At 44.2% G+C, this 20,106-nt stretch overlaps 1 protein-coding gene across 1 annotated transcript in view; it reads left to right on the top strand.

Annotated features, from left to right (window-relative positions):
- The window catches only part of SH3GL1 (SH3 domain containing GRB2 like 1, endophilin A2), a 63,827-nt gene that overhangs the window by 19,656 nt on the left and 24,065 nt on the right, over positions 1 to 20,106 (top strand). Inside the window, exons 2-3 of the mRNA XM_077273175.1 lie at positions 12,511 to 12,579; positions 19,452 to 19,524. Of these exons, the coding sequence (XP_077129290.1) occupies positions 12,511 to 12,579; positions 19,452 to 19,524 (142 nt within the window). The remainder of the gene's footprint in view (positions 1 to 12,510; positions 12,580 to 19,451; positions 19,525 to 20,106) is intronic.

Raw genomic sequence — 20,106 nt, 5'->3', positions numbered from 1 at the left:
CACGGGACACATCCTCTATATACTACACCACACGGGACACATCCTCTATATATACTGCACCACACGGGACACATCCTCTATATATACTGCACCACACGGGACACATCCTCTATATACTACACCACACAGGACACATCCTCTATATATACTACACCACACGGGACACATCCTCTATATACTACACCACACTGGACACATCCTCTATGACACATCCTCTATATACTACACCACACGGGACACATCCTCTATATATACTACACCACACGGGACACATCCTCTATATACTACACCACACGGGACACATCCTCTATATATACTGCACCACACGGGACACATCCTCTATATACTGCACCACACAAGACACATCCTCTATATATACTACACCACACAAGACACATCCTCTATATACTACACCACACGGGACACATCCTCTATATACTACACCACACGGGACACATCCTCTATATATACTACACCACACTGGACACATCCTCTATATATACTACACCACACTGGACACATCCTCTATATATACTACACCACACGGGACACATCCTCTATATATACTACACCACACAGGACACATCCTCTATATATACTACACCACACGGGACACATCCTCTATATATACTACACCACACGGGACACATCCTCTATATATACTACACCACACGGGACAGATCCTCTATATATACTACACCACACGGGATATATCCTCTATATATACTACACCACGCTGGACACATCTGTTGTGAATTCCGTTCTTGGGCTCCCTCCTGTGGTTGTGAATGGCACTTTTGTAAGTTCTGCCCTTGGGCTCCCTCTGGTGGTTTCGAGTGGAACTGCTGCTCCTTGGATTTAGCAGTAGCAGCTGCTTTCACTGATCGTCTCTCCTGGCTCTGCTATTTAACCTGGCTCTGGTCCTCAGTTAATGCCAGCTGTCAATGTTTCTGGGTTGGATTCAGATCTCTCCTTGGATTTCTCTGATGGCCTGTCCATTTCAGCAAAATATAAGTTCTTGCTAGTTCTTTGGTTGTCCATTTGCTGTGGACTTTATTGCTCAGCTCATGTTATGTTTCTTTTTGGCCAACTTGTCATTATGATATATTCAGGCTAGCTGGAAGCTCTGGGGAAGCGGATTTGCCCTCCACACCGTGAGTTGGTGTGGAGATTATTTTTGTAAACTCTGCGTGGATTTTTAGTTTTTAATACTGACCGCACAGTATCCTTTCCTATTCTGTCTATCTAGATTAGTATTGGCCTCCTTTGCTAAAATCTGTTTTCATTTCTGTGTATGTCATTTCCCTCTCCACTCACAGTCAATATTTGTGGGGGGGCTAATCTTTCCTTTTGGGAATTTCTCTGAGGCAAGATAGCTTTCTGTTTCCATCTTTAGGGGTAGTTAGTTCTCAGGCTGTGACGAGGTGTCTAGGGAGTGACAGGAACATCCCACGGCTATTTCTAGTGTTGGTGTTAGGATTAGGAACTGCGGTCAGTATAGATACCACCTCCTCAGAGCTCATCCCATGTTGCTTTTTAACCACCAGGTCATATCAGTGTTGCTCCTTAACCACCAGGTCATAACACACATCCTCTATATATACTACACCACACGGGACACCTCCTCTATATATACTACACCACACGGGACACATCCTCTATATACTACACCACACGGGACGCATCCTCTATATACTACACCACACGGGACACATCCTCTATATATACTACACCACACGGGACACATCCTCTATATAGTGCACCACACAGGACACATCCTCTATATATAGTGCACCACACAGGACACATCCTCTATATATACTACACCACACGGGACACATCCTCTATATACTACACCACACAGGACACCTCCTCTATATATACTACACCACACGGGACACATCCTCTATGTACTACACCACACGGTACACATCCTCTATATATACTACACCACACGGTACACATCCTCTATATATACTACACCACACGGGACACATCCTCTATATACTATACCACACGGGGGACACATCCTCTATATACACTACACCACACGGGACAAATCCTCTATATACTACTCCACACGGCACACATCCTCTATATATACTACACCACACAGGACTGCAGACAGATCCTCTATATCAGGGGTGGGGAACCTCAGGCCCCAGGGCCATTTACGGCCCTCGATGACTTTTTATCAGGCCCCCGAGCAGATTCTCAGGGACCGCATTCTTAAGGAACTTATCTAGATGTGTGGTGAGCACTTTGACCCAACAAGTGCTTCACAGAAGTTTATAATGCAGAGCCGTAAAAATAAACAATCATATTTTTTCACAAAAATGATCTTTTCGCCCCAAATTTTTTATTTTCCCAAGGGTAAGAGAAGAATTTGGACCCCAAAAGTTGTTGTGCAATTTGTCCTGAGTACGCTGATACCCGATATGTGGGGGTAAACGACTGTTTGGGCACATGGCAGAGGTCGGAAGGGAAGGAGCGCCGTTTGACTTTTCAATGCAAAATTGACTGGAATTGAGATGGGACACCATGTCGCATTTGGAGAGCCTCTGATGTGCCTAAACATTAAAACTCCCCACAAGTGACACCATTTTGGAAAGTAGACCCCCTAGGGAACTTATCTAGATGTGTTTTGAGAGCTTTAAACCCCCAAGTGTTTCACTACAGTTTATAACGCAGAGCCGTGAAAATAAAAATTCTTTTTTTCACAAAATAGATTTTTAGCCCCCAATTTTGTATTTTCACAAGGGTAACAGGATAAGTTGGACCCCAAAAGTTGTTGTCCAATTTGTCCTGAGTACGCTGATACCCCAGATGTGGGGGGGAACCACCGTTTGGGTGCATGGCAGAGCTCGGAAGGGAAGGAGCGCCATTTGGAATGCAGACTTAGATAGATTGGTCTGCAGGCCTCACGTTGCATTTGCAGAGCCCCTGATGCACCTAAACAGTAGAAACCCGCCATAAGTGACACCATTTTGGAAACTAGACCTCCCAAGGAACTTATCTACATGTGTTGTGAGAACTTTGAACCCCCAAGTTTACAACGCAGAGCCGTGAAAATAAAAAATCTTTTTTTTCCCCACAAAAATTATTTTTAGCCCCCCAAATTTTTATTTTCCCAAGGGTAACAAGAGAACTTGGACCCCAAAAGTTGTTGTCCAATTTGTCCCAAGTACGCGGATACCCCATATGTTGGGGTAAACCCCTGTTTGGGCGCACGGGAGAGCTCGGAAGGGAAGGAGCACTGTTTTACTTTTTCAACGCAGAATTGGCTGGAATTGAGATCGGACGCAATGTCCCGTTTGGAGAGCCCCTGATGTGCCTAAACAGTGGAAACTCCCCAATTCTAACTGAAACCCTAATCCAAACACACTCCTAACCCTAATCCCAACGGTAACCCTAACGACACCCCTAACCCTGACACACCCCTAACTCTAATCCCAACCCTAATCCCAACCGTAAATGTAATCCAAACCCTAACTTTAGCCCCAACCCTAACTTTAGCTCCCACCCTAGCCCCAACCCTAGCCCCAACCCTAGCCCCAACCCTAGCCCCAACCCTAGCCCCAACCCTAGCCCCAACCCTAGCCCCAACCCTAGCCCCAACCCTAGCCCCAACCCTAGCCCCAACCCTAGCCCCAACCCTAGCCCCAACCCTAGCCCCAACCCTAGCCCCAACCCTAGCCCCAACCCTAGCCCCAACCCTAGCCCCAACCCTAGCCCCAACCCTAGCCCCAACCCTAGCCCCAACCCTAGCCCCAACCCTAATGGGAAAATGGAAATAAATACATTTTTTTAATTTTATTATTTTTCCATAACTAAGGGGGTGATGAAGGGGGGTTTGATTTACTTTTATAGCGTTTTTTATTGCGGATTTTTAGGATTGGCGGCTGTCAAACACTAAAAGACGCTTTTTATATCAAAGTTTTTGCGTCTCCACATTTTGAGACCTATAATTTTACCATATTTTGGTCCACTGAGTCATGTGAGGTCTTGTTTTTTGCGGGACGAGTTGATGTTTTTATTGGTAACATTTTCGGGCACGTGACATTTTTTGATCGCTTTTTATTCCGATTTTTGTGAGGCAGAATGACCAAAAACCAGCTATTCATAGATTTCTTTGGGGGGGGGGGGTAGCGTTTACACCGTTCCGCATTTGGTAAAATGGATAAAGCAGTTTTATTCTTTGGGTCAGTACGATTACAGCGATACCTCATTTATATCATTTTTTTTATGTTTTGGCGCTTTATACGATAAAAACGATTTTATAGAAAAAATAATTATTTTGGCATCGCTTTATTCTGAAAACTATAACTTTTTTATTTTTTTGCTGATGATGCTGTATGGCGGCTCATTTTTTGCGGGACAAGATGACTTTTCAGCGGTACCATGGTTATTTATATCTGTCTTTTTGATCGCGTGTTATTCCACTTTTTGTTCGGCGATATGATAATAAAGCGTTCTCTTCTGCCTTGGTTTTTTTTCTTTTTTTTAACGGTGTTCACTGAAGGGGTTAACTAGTGGGACATTTTTATAGGTTGGGTCGTTACGGACGCAGCGATACTAAATATGTGTACTTTTTTTTTTTTTATTTAGATAAAGAAATGTACCGGTATTTATGGGAATAATATATATATATATTTTTTTCTTTATTTAGTTTTTTTTTTTTTTTTTTTTTTTTACACATGTGGAAATTTTTTCTTTTACTTTGTCCCGGGGGGGACAACACAGAATGCTGATGTGACAGTTTGCACAGCACTCTGTCAGATCAGCGATCTGACTTACAGCACTGCAGGCTTACCAGCGCTTGCATTGAGCAGGCGCTTGGTAAGCCACCTCCCTGCAGGACCCGGAAGTAGCCCCGCGGCCATTTTGGATCCGGGGATTGCAGGGAGAGGAGGTAAGAGACGTTCGGAGCAACGCGATCACATCGTGTTGCTCCGAGGGTCTCAGGAAAGCCCGCAGGGAGCCCCCTCCCTGCACGATGCTTTCTTATACTGCCGGAACACTGCGATCATGTTTGATCGCAGTGTGCCGGGGGCTAATGTGCTGGGGGCTAATGTACCGGGGGCAGTCCCTGACCGCTCCTGGCACATAGTGCCGGATGTCAGCTGCGATAGTCAGCTGACACCTGGCCACGCTCCCCCCGTGAGCGCGGCCGATCGCATATGACGTACTATCCCATCGGTGGGAATTAAGGCCCACCCCACCTCGACAGCATAGTACGTCATATGGAATTGAGGGGTTAAAAAATTGTGCTGATGTAAAATAGGCATGTGGGAAATGTTATTTATTAACTACTAGCTGAAGAGCCCGGTGTTACCCAGGCATAGTAACTAACTGTTAGTTATAGCACCTCACTTCTCTCATTTTCCCCCTCACATCTCTCATTTTCCCCCTCACACCTCATTTTCCCCCTCACACCTCTCATTTTCTCCCCTCACTTCTCTCATTTCCCCCCCAACACATGTCATTTTGACCTCACACCTGCCTTTTTCCAATCACTCCACTATTTTTCCCTCACTCCTCTCCTTTTGCACTCACACCTCTTATTTTCCCCTCCGTATATACCTGTATGTCATCTCCTCCTGTATATAGTATATACCTGTATGTCATTTCCCCTGTATATAGTATATAACTGTATGTCATCTCCTCCTGTATAGAGTATATTCCTGTAAGTCATCTCCTCCTGTATATAGTATATACCTGTATGTCATCCCCCTGTATATAGTGTATATACCTGTATGTCATCTATCCTGTATATAGTATATACCTGTATGTCATCTATCCTGTATATAGTATATACCTGTATGTCATCCCCCTGTATATAGTATATACCTGTATGTCACCTCCTGTATATAGTATATGCCTGTATGCCATTTCCCCTGTATATAGTATATACCTGTATGTCATCTCCTCCTGTATATAGTATATACCTGTATGTCATCTCACCCGGAATATAGTATATACCTGTATGTCATCTCCAGTATATAAGATATAGCTGTATGTCATTTCCTCCTATATATAGTATATACGTGTATGTCATCTCCCCTGTATATAGTATATACCTGTATGTCATCTCCTCCTGTATATAGTATATACGTGTATATCATCTCCCCGTATATAATATATACCTGTATGCCATCTCCTCCTGGCTGTCAATTTGCCTCCAACACTTTTCCTTTCACTTTTTCCCCATTATGTAGATAGGGGCAAAATTGTTTGGTGAATTGGAACGCGCGGGGTTAAAATTTTGCCTCACAACATAGCCTATGACGCTCTCAGGGTCCAGACAAGTGACTGTGCAAACTTTAGTGGATGTAGCTGTGACGGTGCAGATGCCAATCCTGGACATACACACGTACACCCTCACACATTCAGCTTTATATATTAGATTTTGTGTGACACGACTCTGATTTAAGGGCATAGCAATTAAAAGGTTGAAAATTGCAAAATTTTCCACATTTTTGTCAAATTTCAGATAAACGCAAGTCATATCAAAGAAATTTTTAATGCTATCATGAAGTACAATATGTCGCGAAAAAAAGTCTCAGAATCAGTGGGAATCCATGCAAGCGTTCCAGAGTTAGGACCTCATAAATTTAATAGTGGTCAGAATTGTAAAAATTGGCCTGGTCAGGAAGGTGAAAAGAGGCTTTGGGGTTAAAGGGGTTGTCAAGGCTTGGGGATCAAGTCTGCAGTCTCTCTGTGTGCCTGTAGACTTGTGAATCCTTCCAGTTCAGGTTGTCAGGATTTTCCAGTCCTGGGGACGGGTGGGTGCGTGACTGTAAGTATGCGATTTCAGCGAGGACGGATACTTAGTCTGCAAATCGAATATTTGCGGTCCCATGACCACCAGCATCGGAGAAGACTGTGAGCACTGTGCACGATTTGAGGATTCCCAAGTCTATGGGACTGCAGACTTGACCCACAAGCCTGCAAAGTCCTGTAAAGTAGTACCAGTTCTGTTTCGGCAATGGGTTTATCAGATGAGAAATGGTTCTTTTATTTTATGTCATTTATGCCCTGTAGACAAATATTTTCTAATGTCGGAAAAGCTCTTGTATAACGCAGAACTGGCTTTGGTCAGAAGGGTTAAAGAAATACACATTTCTGACCTGATCTACAAATAACCTTTTGTGCCAATATGTACCAGTAGCTCGGCATTCACATTGACATTGGCTTGTATTTGCCTTTTGATAGCAAAAAGGCATTAACCAATTGGGCTCCAAGAGCCACGCTCACAAATTCTGGAAACAATAGTGCATGGGAAGCAGACAGATGCCATTAGAGTTAGTGGGTCCTCCTGGGCAGTATTGGTATCTGTCATGCAAGTGCTAGGTAACAGCTATGAATTCTGTTTTTCTGCTGTTACGGTGAACACAGTCTTACTTATCATATATAAGGCTGATCTAAGCAGTTGTAATATTGGCAGAAGCCATTCCTTGTGTTAGCATGAAGAAGCTACAATGGACTTGGACTGTACACTTATATATCAGATGCCTATACACCTCCTAGTAACAGATGTGGGAAACTCCCCTGTGTCCTGTCACGGAGGACTTTCTTACTCTGGAAATGTCAGTGGTTACAGAAGTTTCCTGTACTAGCCATCACTGGCTAGCTGCCGTTAGTGTGCAAGTAGAAGACATCGTTTTGTGACCTCTGTCCCCTGCTTAAGGAAAGTCTATCAGCACAAATTAACTGTTGAAAAGAAGCCCAGCGCCTTGAAGAGGACATGACTAGCGATGGGGGAACAGTAAAGTTTGGAGACCGTGCCGGACACCTAGTGTCTGTGCATGGACTGCAAACAAGGACTTCTCACTGAGGTCCGTGTTACTGTTTGGATTTGGCAGCCCAAAGCTTGTTGAAAGGCTGCGGCACAGCCAATGAACAAGGCTCCATCACAGCCATGCCAAGTATTGGCGTCTTGTTGGTACGCGATGCTCTCCGCCACCTTACCATATCCGGTCTCCAGTGGTCAGATCGGCCTCTCGCTCTTGGGGGTAACACACTGAGAGTTCCACTCTATCATTTCTGGCCTCGTTGTCACCATATTACCACATCTGGCTTTGAGCAGTCATATGATCGGAACATCACTTCCGGTTTTACCAGCGATGCCTGTATATAAGGCTTAATGCTACCACATGAGGGTCCACACAGGCAGAACCTGTTCTTGCGGTGAGGGTGACCGGGTGCTGACTGGAGCCCCTGACTTCTGAATCCCCTGATGAACCCCGTAGTCCTTTAAAGAAGGGGGGAATGCGTCGGGTTGGGATACAGTTTTGTCTTAAGCTAAGTGACATAATGTCAATGGATATATGTAAAAGGTTTATTATAACTCCCAACATCTGCTATTGAACCTGTCTGCTACGCTCACTAAGAGTGACACATTTATGTGGCGACGGTGATATACTGGTTGTCACATGTGTATTTATTTGCCTTTTGACGGTTGAGTTCTTTACTTGGTGAATAAGTGTATCCACCTGAGAGGTTTGTTATTTCTATCCACAATACTATAGCCAGACAACAGACACTCTTCACCTACTGCTCTGAAATAGTGAGCATACTACAATTTCTGTTAATGTATAATCTGGTCACCTACATAATACATTTACAGTCAGGTATGGGTGTTGGTGACGGCTTGATGAGGGATTTCCCTTTAGGGTCAGACAGGATGAGCCTACGGTGAGCGGGGCGCCACAATGTCTCCCCTATGGTGCCAACCTCCGCTGCCAGGTAGGGAAACGGAGTATTAATATCTGTTCCCCTAGACTATTTTCATGAAATATTTTCTTAGCCTGGTTTATGAGAACCAGTATCTGATCCACTCATCAAGATTTGTGCTTTTTATTGAATAGAGCTTTTTTAGAGGTATAAATAAAAGCTAATTTTAGGTCTGTTTTTGTTGTTGTTTTTTTTAACATATCCTGGAGTAATAATTGTACTGATGGCTAAACTGCAGAATTAGTTCTACAAGGCCATGTCTAAGGAACCTCAAGCTTCCTTGCAGCCCTTTAATATGGTGTACAGTTCCTGGTAGATTCTACTGTTGGTTTGTAGGGCGATTCTGAGCAATAATCAGCCTCCTAGAAGTAGTGCAAGCTGCATATCTTATCAAGTGGGGACCTCGCCTTAGCTGGAGCCTCTCACTCATGTCTTAAAATAAGGCCAAAGCAAATTAACTTCCACGTATCACAGGACTGCTGCCTTTTTCCACCCCTACGTGTAATAACATCTGCTTGTCTTATTCTGCAGTTTTAGAGGAAGTTGAGGGGGTCCCTTTCTTTAGAAAGAAATTGTAACTGCTGGAGAAATTAAAGGGAGTCGTCACCACTAAAACTCAAATTAAACCACTTATACATTCATATAGCGGACTGGGTCCGTAAGAAAATCATACCTGTAATATACCGTAGATTTCACAATTTATTTTTTTTTTAAATCTAAAAAATGTTTTGTTACATACATAAATGAGGGGTCCTCAGTGCTCCCATGACATGGCCAAGGGTTCATTCCACCCCCTTCAATTAGCAACCTCTGAATCTCAACTTTCGCTGATTGGCAGCGGTCTGCACGCACTGACACTGCAGGAGCCAAGAGCATACATAGCATCAGTGCGGGCTCGCTCCGACCCTTATTTTCTGTCTGCTTCGGCCACTTGCTGCGCACAGGTCACACAATAGTGGGTTGACATAAGAGCGGAATGAGAGCACGTACGAGCTTCCACTGTGTGTGTACACGCTCGTCCTCTGTAGTGTTAGGCCTCTTTCACACTTCCGTCTTTTTGTTTCCGTCAAAAATCCATCGTTTTGTGGAAAAAAAAAACCAAAAACATATTCAGCAAATGTCTCTGCTTGATCCGTTTTTTCCTCATAGACTTGTATTAGCGACGGATTGTGACAGATGGCCTTCCGTTTCATCCGTCGTGCACTGGATCCGTTGTAAAATCGCTGTCCGTCGGGCGGGAACAACACACAGAGGAACGTTTTTTCTGCACGTCGGAAAATCGTTAAGCGACGGAGCCTGCGCTGTCCGTTGTTGGCTATAATTGGAAGCCTATGGACTCAGGATCCGTCATTGACCGTCAAAAGCAGGAATCCAGTGATGGATACCATCTTTTGAATCTGAGCATGTGCGGAAGAATTTCCCATCAGGGAAATTTTCTCTCGCTCGCTCTCTTTTTAGTATTGATGCTGCCTATGCAGCATCAATAGTAAAAAGAGATAATGTTAAAAATGATAAAAAAAATTGTGATATTCTTACCTTCCGGCGTCCCCTGCAGCCTTCCCGATGCTCGTGATGCTCCCGGCAGCTCCCGTTCCCAGTGATGCCTTGTGAAATGACCCCAGATGACATAGCGGTCTCATGAGACTGCTACATCATCACAGGTCATTGTCTCCATCTGAGGCTTTCAGTTTTGGGATTGGGGCAATAAAGTTAATTTTCTGTTAAACAAATGAATAATACAAAGATTACAAAATTACAAAGATTGATACTTACATGGCTAAAATGTACCCATTTGTGAAGAAGCCCAGATCGTGTAAAATTTCAGAATGCTGGTTGGTTTATCTTCTTCCCGAGCTATCCGTCACACGCTAGATGTGAGTGCATGGAGCGGGCTCCTGTGCTGAGCCTGCACTATCCCCAGAAGATGGCTTGTGCATGTAAACACACACAAGAAGTGACTGAAAAATATATACCGTATGTATAAATGATAAAACTTATTTGATATCGGTGCACCTGTTAAAGTCTGATCCATTGAAATTATTTATCCTGTACAGTAAACGCTGTAAAACAAAAAAAAAACCTGCTATTTTTTTTTTTTTAACAAATTTCTAATATTTATAGAAATATACTATAAGGGTTTGCAGTAATCCTACTGAACAGAATAATTATATGGCCAGGTAGTTTTTGCAGCAAAATGAAAGCTGTGAAAACAAACACAGTAAAACATTTGCACGTTGTTGGGCCATTTCATCGCATTTTGATTTTTTTTCTCATTTTCCAGTGCAATATATTGTAAAATAAATGGTGGCATTTAAAAGTACAAATCATTCGACAAAAGCAACCATCATGTCTGTGTTGATGTGAAAAAAAAAATAAATATATATATATATATATATATATATATATATATATATATATATATATATATATATATATATATATATATATATATATATATATATATATATATAAAGTTCTGTCTCCTTGAAAGCTAGGAATAAATGATAATTGGCTGCGGTGGGAAGTGGTTAGTTGTCCCATGTGTGGTCTGCAGCTAGTCTCCCAGTGCCTGCCAGGTGCGGAAATTGGGTGGCTCCCAGTCCAGTGTAAATTTCTGCTGCTCCGTTTTAGTTCCCACATTTTCAAGCACTTGTGTCTAGCAGTATATTTTCACATCAGACCACCCATAGCCAAGTGTATGACTGGAACATTGCGAATTCTAGACCATTATTTCCCATACATGACACTGCTGTGTGAAGGCACCCCAATAGTGTCAGGGTCTATACTGCCCTTACCCTCACATCCACATGCAATGCAGTGTTATACAGATGTCTTTTAATGTACAGAAAAAAAGATTTTCCTGACTTCCCAGGACTGGATCTGAAACCCATTCTGGACACTAAATAAATCTCCTGCCCCAAGGCATAGTTAAGATTAAGCAATCCGTGATTTCTTCTATTACAAGGCATCCTGTCATCAGGCTCTCATACCACTAAATAATGGCATGTGTATAAAAGCTGTTTTAATGCTGATTAAGTTCGTAACTTTCTTGTAGAAATCCCTTTTGCCATTGTAGAGAAATCCATAGTGAAATCTTCTGCTACTGAGTCACAAGTGCACTGCACTTCCAGCTCTCCTGCCTCTCCCTCTATTCCCCACCCTCTTCCGGCCTCATGCTTCTGATTGACGGGTCGCTCTTCTGTCAGTAATCTGCTGCTGTTGGCGAGATCTTTCGCCAGCGCTGTTAGTGGGGAGATCGGCGTAGGTGTAGATTTATAGTCCAGCTCTCACAACGTTATCAAGACCTTAGTGCATCGCCCCATGCAGTAACTGCACTTGCTCAAGATTTTGCTAGGAAAGCAGAACACCGAAAGAGTGACCTCTCAGTCAAAGACAGGAGGCGGGAAAAGGGCAGGTAGTAGGGTTGGGTAGCTGTAAGTGCAGTGCCCACCCCGCTGCACTTGCGACTCATTTCCAAGAGATTTTAACAATGAATTTCTCTGAAACAGCAAAGAGGATTTAGTCAGCACTACAGGGCCTTTACAGACATGTCATTAGTTTGGAGGTCTAAAATCCTGATGACAGGTTACTTTGAATACACTTGTCAAATAGCATTTTTGATGAAATGTCTTAATTACCTGCCTAATTAGTGGTTCTATTTACACTGCCTTCTAAACTTGCATGTATGGATATATAGACTTCCATTTAATAAGAAACTAATGCTTCTGATGAAGCGTCTGACTCACATATTTTTTTTTTTTTATTTTGTTTTAGCTTGTAAGTGAAAAAGTTGGAGGAGCAGAAGGGACTAAACTAGATGAAGACTTTAAGGAAATGGAAAAGGTAAGATATGTTAAATACAATATATATACTGTATATACCGTATATACTCGAGTATAAGCCGAGATTTTCAGCCCAAATTTTTGGGCTGAAAGTGCCCCTCTCGGCTTATACTCGAGTCATGATCGGTGGTGGGGTCGGCGGGTGAGGGGGAGAGGGCGCTGAGGCATACTTACCTAGTCCCGGCGTTCCTGACGCTCCCCCTGCCCGTCCCACGGTCTCCGGGTGCCGCAGCCTCCTCCCCTGAGCGGTCACGTGGGACCGCTCATTAAAGAAATGAATAGGCTGCTCCACCCCCCATAGGGGCGGAGCCGCATAATTCATTTCTCTAATCAGCGGTGCCGGTGACCGCTGAAAGAGGAAGAGGCTGCGGCACCCGGAGACCAGCTGTCCAGGGGAAGGAGCGGGACGCCGGGAGCAGGTAAGTATTACATATTCACCTGTCCTCGTTCCACACGCCGGGTGTCGCGCCATCTTCCCGGCGTCTCTCTGCACTGACTGTGCAGGTCAGAGGGCGCGATGACGCATATAGTGTGCGCGCCGCCCTCTGCCTGATCAGTCAGTGCAGAGAGACGCCGGGAAGATGGCGCCGAGGAGCTGCAAGCAAGAGAGGTGAGTATGTGTTTTATTATTTTATTGCAGCAGCACAGCTATGGGGCAATAATGGACGGTGCAGAGCACTATATGGCACAGCTATGGGGCAATAATGGACGGTGCAGAGCACTATATGGCACAGCTATGGGGCAATGGTGCAGAGCACTATATGGCACAGCTATGGGGCAATAACGGTGCAGAGCACTATATGGCACAGCTATGGGGCAATAATGGTGCAGAGCACTGTATGGCACAGCTATGGGGCAATGGTGCAGAGCACTATATGGCACAGCTATGGGGCAATAACGGTGCAGAGCACTGTATGGCACAGCTATGGGGCAATGGTGCAGAGCACTATATGGCACAGCTATGGGGCAACGGTGCAGAGCACTATATGGCACAGCTATGGGGCAACGGTGCAGAGCACTATATGGCACAGCTATGGGGCAATAACGGTGCAGAGCACTATATGGCACAGCTATGGGGCAACGGTGCAGAGCACTATATGGCACAGCTATGGGGCAACGGTGCAGAGCACTATATATATATGGCACAGCTATGGGGCAACGGTGCAGAGCACTATATATATGGCACAGCTATGGGGCAACGGTGCAGAGCACTATATATATGGCACAGCTATGGGGCAACGGTGCAGGGCATTGTATATATGGCACAGCTTTATGTGGAGCATCTATGGGGCCATAATGAACGGTGCAGAGCATTATATGTGGCACAGCTTTATGTGGAGCATCTATGGGGCCATAATGAACGGTATGGAGTATCTATTTTTAATTTTGAAATTCACCGGTGCCTGCTGCATTTTCCACCCTAGGCTTATACTCGAGTCAATAAGTTTTCCCATTTTTTTGTGGCAAAATTAGGGGGGTCGGCTTATACTCGGGTCGGCTTATACTCGAGTATATACGGTAACTAGTAAAATTGTCTCACTAAATGTAGAACATTGTCCAGCTAAATAATCTGATAGGAGTAGGGATTTAAGTTGAAAAAAAAATAATAAAAACAACCCTATGGAAGTGTAGTGTAAACAGGCATAAAGTCAATGTGTTCCAGACGTGTGGTGACAGTTTTCACATGTGCTGGAGACACGTACACACGTAGATCCATTCAAGTGAATGAGTCCATGCAATGTCCGTTGGCAATATATGCTGACTTGGCTGTTTTTTTAACAGCAGCACGAACCACAAAACGTCCCTCACACGTTCACACTATTGTCACACAGAAGAAATTCGTGTGACACGTATCGGTGCCTGGGAAGCATCTTTACAGTTAGCGCTGTTCCCCGGCGCCGGGTGCTGAAGACTGCTCTCATCATTCTCCCCTTCTCTGCTGGCAATCAGCACAAGCAGGGGAGAATGATGAGTTCTATTCAACTGATAACAGCAAACTCAGGCAGCGGATGATGGGACTACTACTCCCATCAGCCTACACCTGCTGCCGCTAATAACAGTGAAAGCAGGCGGCAGCTGGTGGGAGTATTCATATATAAGTAAAAAAAACTGCATGGGTTCTTCTGTATTTTTGATAATCAGCCAGGCAAAACTGACTGGTACTAGTAGTCCCATCAGCCGCTGCCTGCTCTCGCTGTTATCAGTTGAATATAACTCTCAACATTCTCCCTGCTAGCATTGATTGATAACGATGAGAGCAGTCTTCAGCACCCGACGCTAGAGAACAGCGCTAACAGTACCGCAGCCTCCCAGGCCCCGGTACATGTGCTACTGATGTGGCACATGGTAGCCACACATGTGCCACAAGTATTACACACACGGACACTGATATCTCAGATACTGTTTTTTCTGGTACCGAAAATATCAGGATATGTGTAACCAGCCTTAGATTGAGAGAAGTGGGAGATAGATGGAAACAAGCAGGTGGGAAGGTGCACGTAAATGTTTGGCCACGCCATGGTTCACAGAGCACCTGTATTTCATTTGAACAGTCATTATGTGCTGACAGTCCCTTGTAAAAATCCCTGAGTTTATTTAACTTTGCTGCTCTTTGCCATTTAGTGCTGTGTTGCTCCATTGCAAGCAAAGATTTTGTTACATGCAAAATCTCTGCTTGTGTGTAACGGGGCATGTGCTTTAATCCCTCCTTTCCTGACTCTGCCAATCACAGCTTGCCAGCTGATCAAGCTGTCTCTTACATCCTGACGAGTGGTGATTGGCAGCGTCCGAGTAGGATAGGTTAAAACACATAATCACAGAGAAGACTCTGAACAAACACATGGTTGAACTACAAGTAGAGATTTCACATACTGTGCTCCAGAAGAGACCAATGTAAATATGTCTGCAATGAAGTGACGCAGCATAAAACAGAAAAGCTGCAGAATCGGAAGAAACTAGAAATTTTTTACAAGGTATTCTACTATTCTTTGATTCATCCCTCACATTTTACAGAAATAATTGCCAAGACGCAACCAGGTGAGAATTAGACATTATTGTATCTGGTGATTTGGATGCACACAAGGTCTCGAGAGTGTCCCAACATATAAGGAGAGATGTAAAAAATAATGCACATAGGAAAACACCTTTTATATAAAGGTAAAAGTCGATAGTGTGTTGCCAACCTCCTCAAGAATGGCACTTTCCTTTGTGTGTTGAGGAAAGACCACAACATTTTATTCCTGCAGGAAGTCTATTCAGCTGCTGCTTGCAGTCCAATATATGCAATTGGAGATGCTACTGACCAGAAACTCTGCTATCTTGGTACAAAGATAAGGAGTAGCCCCCTTCATCAGGAAAATAACCTTCTGTTCTAGTGCCATATGCCTTGATCTCAATATATAATAGGGTGCCAAAAAAATCATGATTTCACTGAGTGGGCGTCTGATATTATAAACATGTAAATATATATATTAGCATATGTGGGAAGGACAGGGTTAAGTCCCAGCTCTTCAAAGCCTTATTTAGATGCACCAGACTTTAACTAAGAACCCGGGCCTATGTTCACTAGGTGTGTTAGTCTGCTGAATGAAGCTACTGGTGAGTGACTAGCCAAAATGTGAGCTGTAGATGAGAGAGACATGCCGGGGCGTCTCTCTGAATGGAGAATGCGCTAAGCAGTTTCTGCATGAGAGCTGCCGAGTAACAAGTGAAAGCTACAGCCTATTCAGTGTGAACTTTGGCCGAAACACTTCTGTTTGGTGCTGAAAGCTGTTGGAGCTCCTTGGTACAAAGAGATGGTGGAACTGACCAAGTCCTAGAACCAATGGACTGTAGCATTGGCCGTCGCAATTCCTACTTCACCTACCCTGCCTGCAGTGCTGTTCCTCATCTCGGCGTGGAACCTCAGGCTTGCCAGGTGGCTGTGAATGTCCAAGTGACGGAGCTTCACACTTCTGCATGTGGTAGTCCCTGGGGTGGGGTATGGTGTATCGATGTCGATGCTAAGAACTAGGTCATATCCCTGGTCGACATACGCACAGACTATGGTTCTGTGTCCCACGAAGCGAGAGTGGTCAAGGACTTGTTGCATGCTTTGGGACTTGTGGGCTGACGTGGAACACACAGTAGTCCGGTGTTGTGAATTCTGCTTTTGGGTTCCCTCCGGTGGTGGTAGGTGGTAATGCAGTTGTCCCTGAGTTGCAGTCCTGGTCAGGTGTTTCTGCTGATTGCAGTTCTGACTGGGGTATTTAGGTGTGCAGGATTCATTAGTCCTTGCCAGTTGTCAATTGTTGGGAGGTGTTGGACCTCTGCCTGGTTCCTCCTGCCTTTCTGCCAAATCAGCAAAGATAAGTGTCTGTTTTTTTTTTTCTGTGGCACACATGCTGTGTGCTTCATGATTCAGTGCTATTCTTTTGTGTTTTCTTGTCCAGCTTAGATTGTGTCAGTATTTTCTCAGTCTTGTTGGATTCTCTGGGGTTGCAGATATTCATTCCACGTCTTTAGTTAGATTGTGGAATTTTTTGTATTATCTGCTGTGGATATTTTTGGAAGGGTTTTAATACTGACCGCTTAGTATTCTGTCCTATCCTTTCCTATTTAGCTAGAGTGGCCTCTTTTTTGCTAAATCTTGTTTTCTTCCTGCGTGTGTCTTTTCTTCTCCTACTCACAGTCAATATTCGTGGGGGCTGCCTATCCTTTGGGGTTCTGCTCTGAGGCAAGGTAGTATTTCTATTTCCATCTATAGGGGTATTTAGTCCTCCGGCTGTGTCGAGGTGTCTAGGGTTTGTTAGGCACACCCCACGGCTACTTCTAGTTGCGGTGTTAGTTCAGGATCTGCGGTCAGTATAGTTTCCACCTACTCCAGAGAAAGTTTCATGCGGCTCCAAGGTCACCGGATCATAACAGTCCGGTATGTCGCCAGGAGTCGGCTGTGGTGACAAGCTCACGTGATGTACAGGCGGCAGATTCTGAGTGCGTGATGTAATCTGTGGGTGGCAGAACATTGCATGTAATCTGTAAGTAGCAGAGTCCTGTAGGCTCTGTTGGCAAAGAGGGGGATATGTAGCATAGCTGGGAAGGACAGGGTGAAATCTCAGCTCAGGGCCTGTGTTCACTAGGTGTGTCAGTCTGCTGAATGAAGCATAGTCGAGTGTGCTACTGATGAGCGACTAACCAAAATGTGAGCTGTAGTTGAGGGAGAAGAGAAGGCATCTCTCTGAATGGAGATTGCGCGAAGCAGTCTGTTTGTGTGAGCTGCAGAGAACTGTGTTAAAGCCTGTTCAGTGTGAGCGGTGCCCGGAGCGGAACACTTCTGTTTGGCGCTGGGAGTTGGCGGAGCTCCGGCTGAAGGGGATACCGCAGCTTGTGGGATTGTCTCTTCTGTGTGTGAAGTTTGCTCTGGGAGAGAGGACTGTAGTCTGTTCGGGTGAGCCCACACTGACATGTGATCATGATGAAATGCACAGGTCGTGTGCAGAGAACCACAAGTATCAGTGGTTACTATGGACAATAGCTGGGGCTGGCTCAGCCGTGTAGGAGTAGCCAGGGATTATTCAGTTTACTTAGCGCATGGACAAGGGATTTATGGTAATGATTTTGTTTTGATGCTGAGCAACCTGTGGAAAGCAAAAATAAATCTGCACGCTTAGACCAAAACTGTGTTGCCTGTGTGAATGCTACCTAATGTGTACCTGAGAGTAAATCCCTAGTGTGCGTGCACACACAATTCACAGTGGGGTAAAAATAAGCATTTCATACACCGCCGATTTTGCAAGTTTTCACACCTACAGATGGAGAGGTCTGTAATGTTTATCATAGGTACACTTCACCTGTGAGAGCCTTGATCTAAAAATAAAAAACAGAAAATCACATTGTGATTTTTACATAATTACCTTACATTTCAGCCCAGTAAGTGACACATCACTGGAATCTGGGTCCCTATCTCTACAGTATGCTGCTCAGATTGCATGGCAAAAACCTGAAGACAGATTACCTTTAAATGTAATTAGGCATGTGGTGAAAAGCGGGCTGCTATTGCTAAATATACCCTAAATTAAATGCACAACTATATAGAAATGGGGAAGAGACAAGAGCTATTAGATCAGTGTAATATGCATGTAGGCGAAGCCAAATGATTTAGATTTGCCAATAATGTGTGGGAGATATAAACTGTAAAAGTCATTATTAATGGGATATGGTACAGTATATTAAACCTGTAAAACATCCAGCTGCGGAGAAGAAAACTAAATCTCCGAGCACGAAAAAATACTCGGAGGACCCCCGAGCGTGCTCAGGAAATCTCGAGTAGCGAGTATATTCGCTCTTCACTAGTGGTGAGATGTAAACATTGAATGGGATCGTTCATTGTTTAGCGGCCACGGCTGAGAACTGCGCCTTAGCAGCTGCCGGCCACTAGAGGGCTCCTTTCTGTCTAACTCGCTATCACACTGTCATGTTTCTCAAATGAAATTCATCTTCAGCAAAGGTGCCAAGATGGACTGTGTGGGGTTGGGTGACATGCAGGAGCAGAGACCCAATTGGCATACTGGCATAACAGTTGTGGGCTTTCAGGTCAGGACTCACAACTCATTGGACAAAGGCAGGCACAATGCATGCGAGAAGTGAGGAAAAAGGAATTTCCAGCACCTATGGTACTGGCAGAATGCTGATGACTGGGAACTTCCCGCTTAGAGTGAATGGCAAGTTAAACAATAAGTATATGAATGGTTCCATTAGACTGGTATTTGCCCCAGAAGTACTCGTGTGGTATAAGGGCAGCAAGACAATGCCATTACTTTTGGTTTTGGGTGAAACTGCACTTTATATTGTTTTGCACAACTACTACTCTTTTTGTATTCTTTTGTGTTCTTGCAGAAGGTGGATGTTACCAGTAAAGCAGTGTCTGAAGTGCTGGCCAAGACCACTGAATATCTTCAACCAAACCCAGGTACAATGTTGTGTTTGCAGAGAACCTGATATCACGACTGGCGTCCGCTTTAGTGGATATTTGCATGTCCCTTACATGTGATAATACATTGTATCCTTGAACTCTGCTGCACAGTTACTGGTATTCCTATATGAATGACTGCTAATGGTAACATGGAGCATTTCTAGGAGTAAGGGTAAGTTCACACAGGACTTTTTTGCTGCGTATTTTTGCTGCGTATTTTATGCCAATTTTCAGCTGCTTACAGATGCGTTTTTTGTGCGGTTTTGGTGCGTTTTTTTGTCTATTTGTGCATGATAATAAAGTTGAGTGACCCCAGTGGAGCTTAGCATCGCCTTCATCCCAGCGGGGGAACAATTTACGGCAAATTACATGCCATGCATCGGCCTTTTTTTGACGATCACTGTCAAGCTACATCCCAAATTACAGGCATTGCTTCCACCTTGGAGAAATAAATGAAAAAGTAATTACCAAATGCAAGATGAAATGAAGCCAACATTCATGACAAGGAAGATACAAACATACACATGCAGAACACATGAACATGTACATAACAGCACATGAGCATCGCAAAGTGTACCA

The sequence above is a fragment of the Ranitomeya variabilis genome, chromosome 1, assembly GCF_051348905.1.
Source record: "Ranitomeya variabilis isolate aRanVar5 chromosome 1, aRanVar5.hap1, whole genome shotgun sequence".
Classification (NCBI taxonomy): domain Eukaryota; kingdom Metazoa; phylum Chordata; class Amphibia; order Anura; family Dendrobatidae; genus Ranitomeya; species Ranitomeya variabilis.
This window is presented reverse-complemented; position numbering and strand designations above follow the sequence as displayed.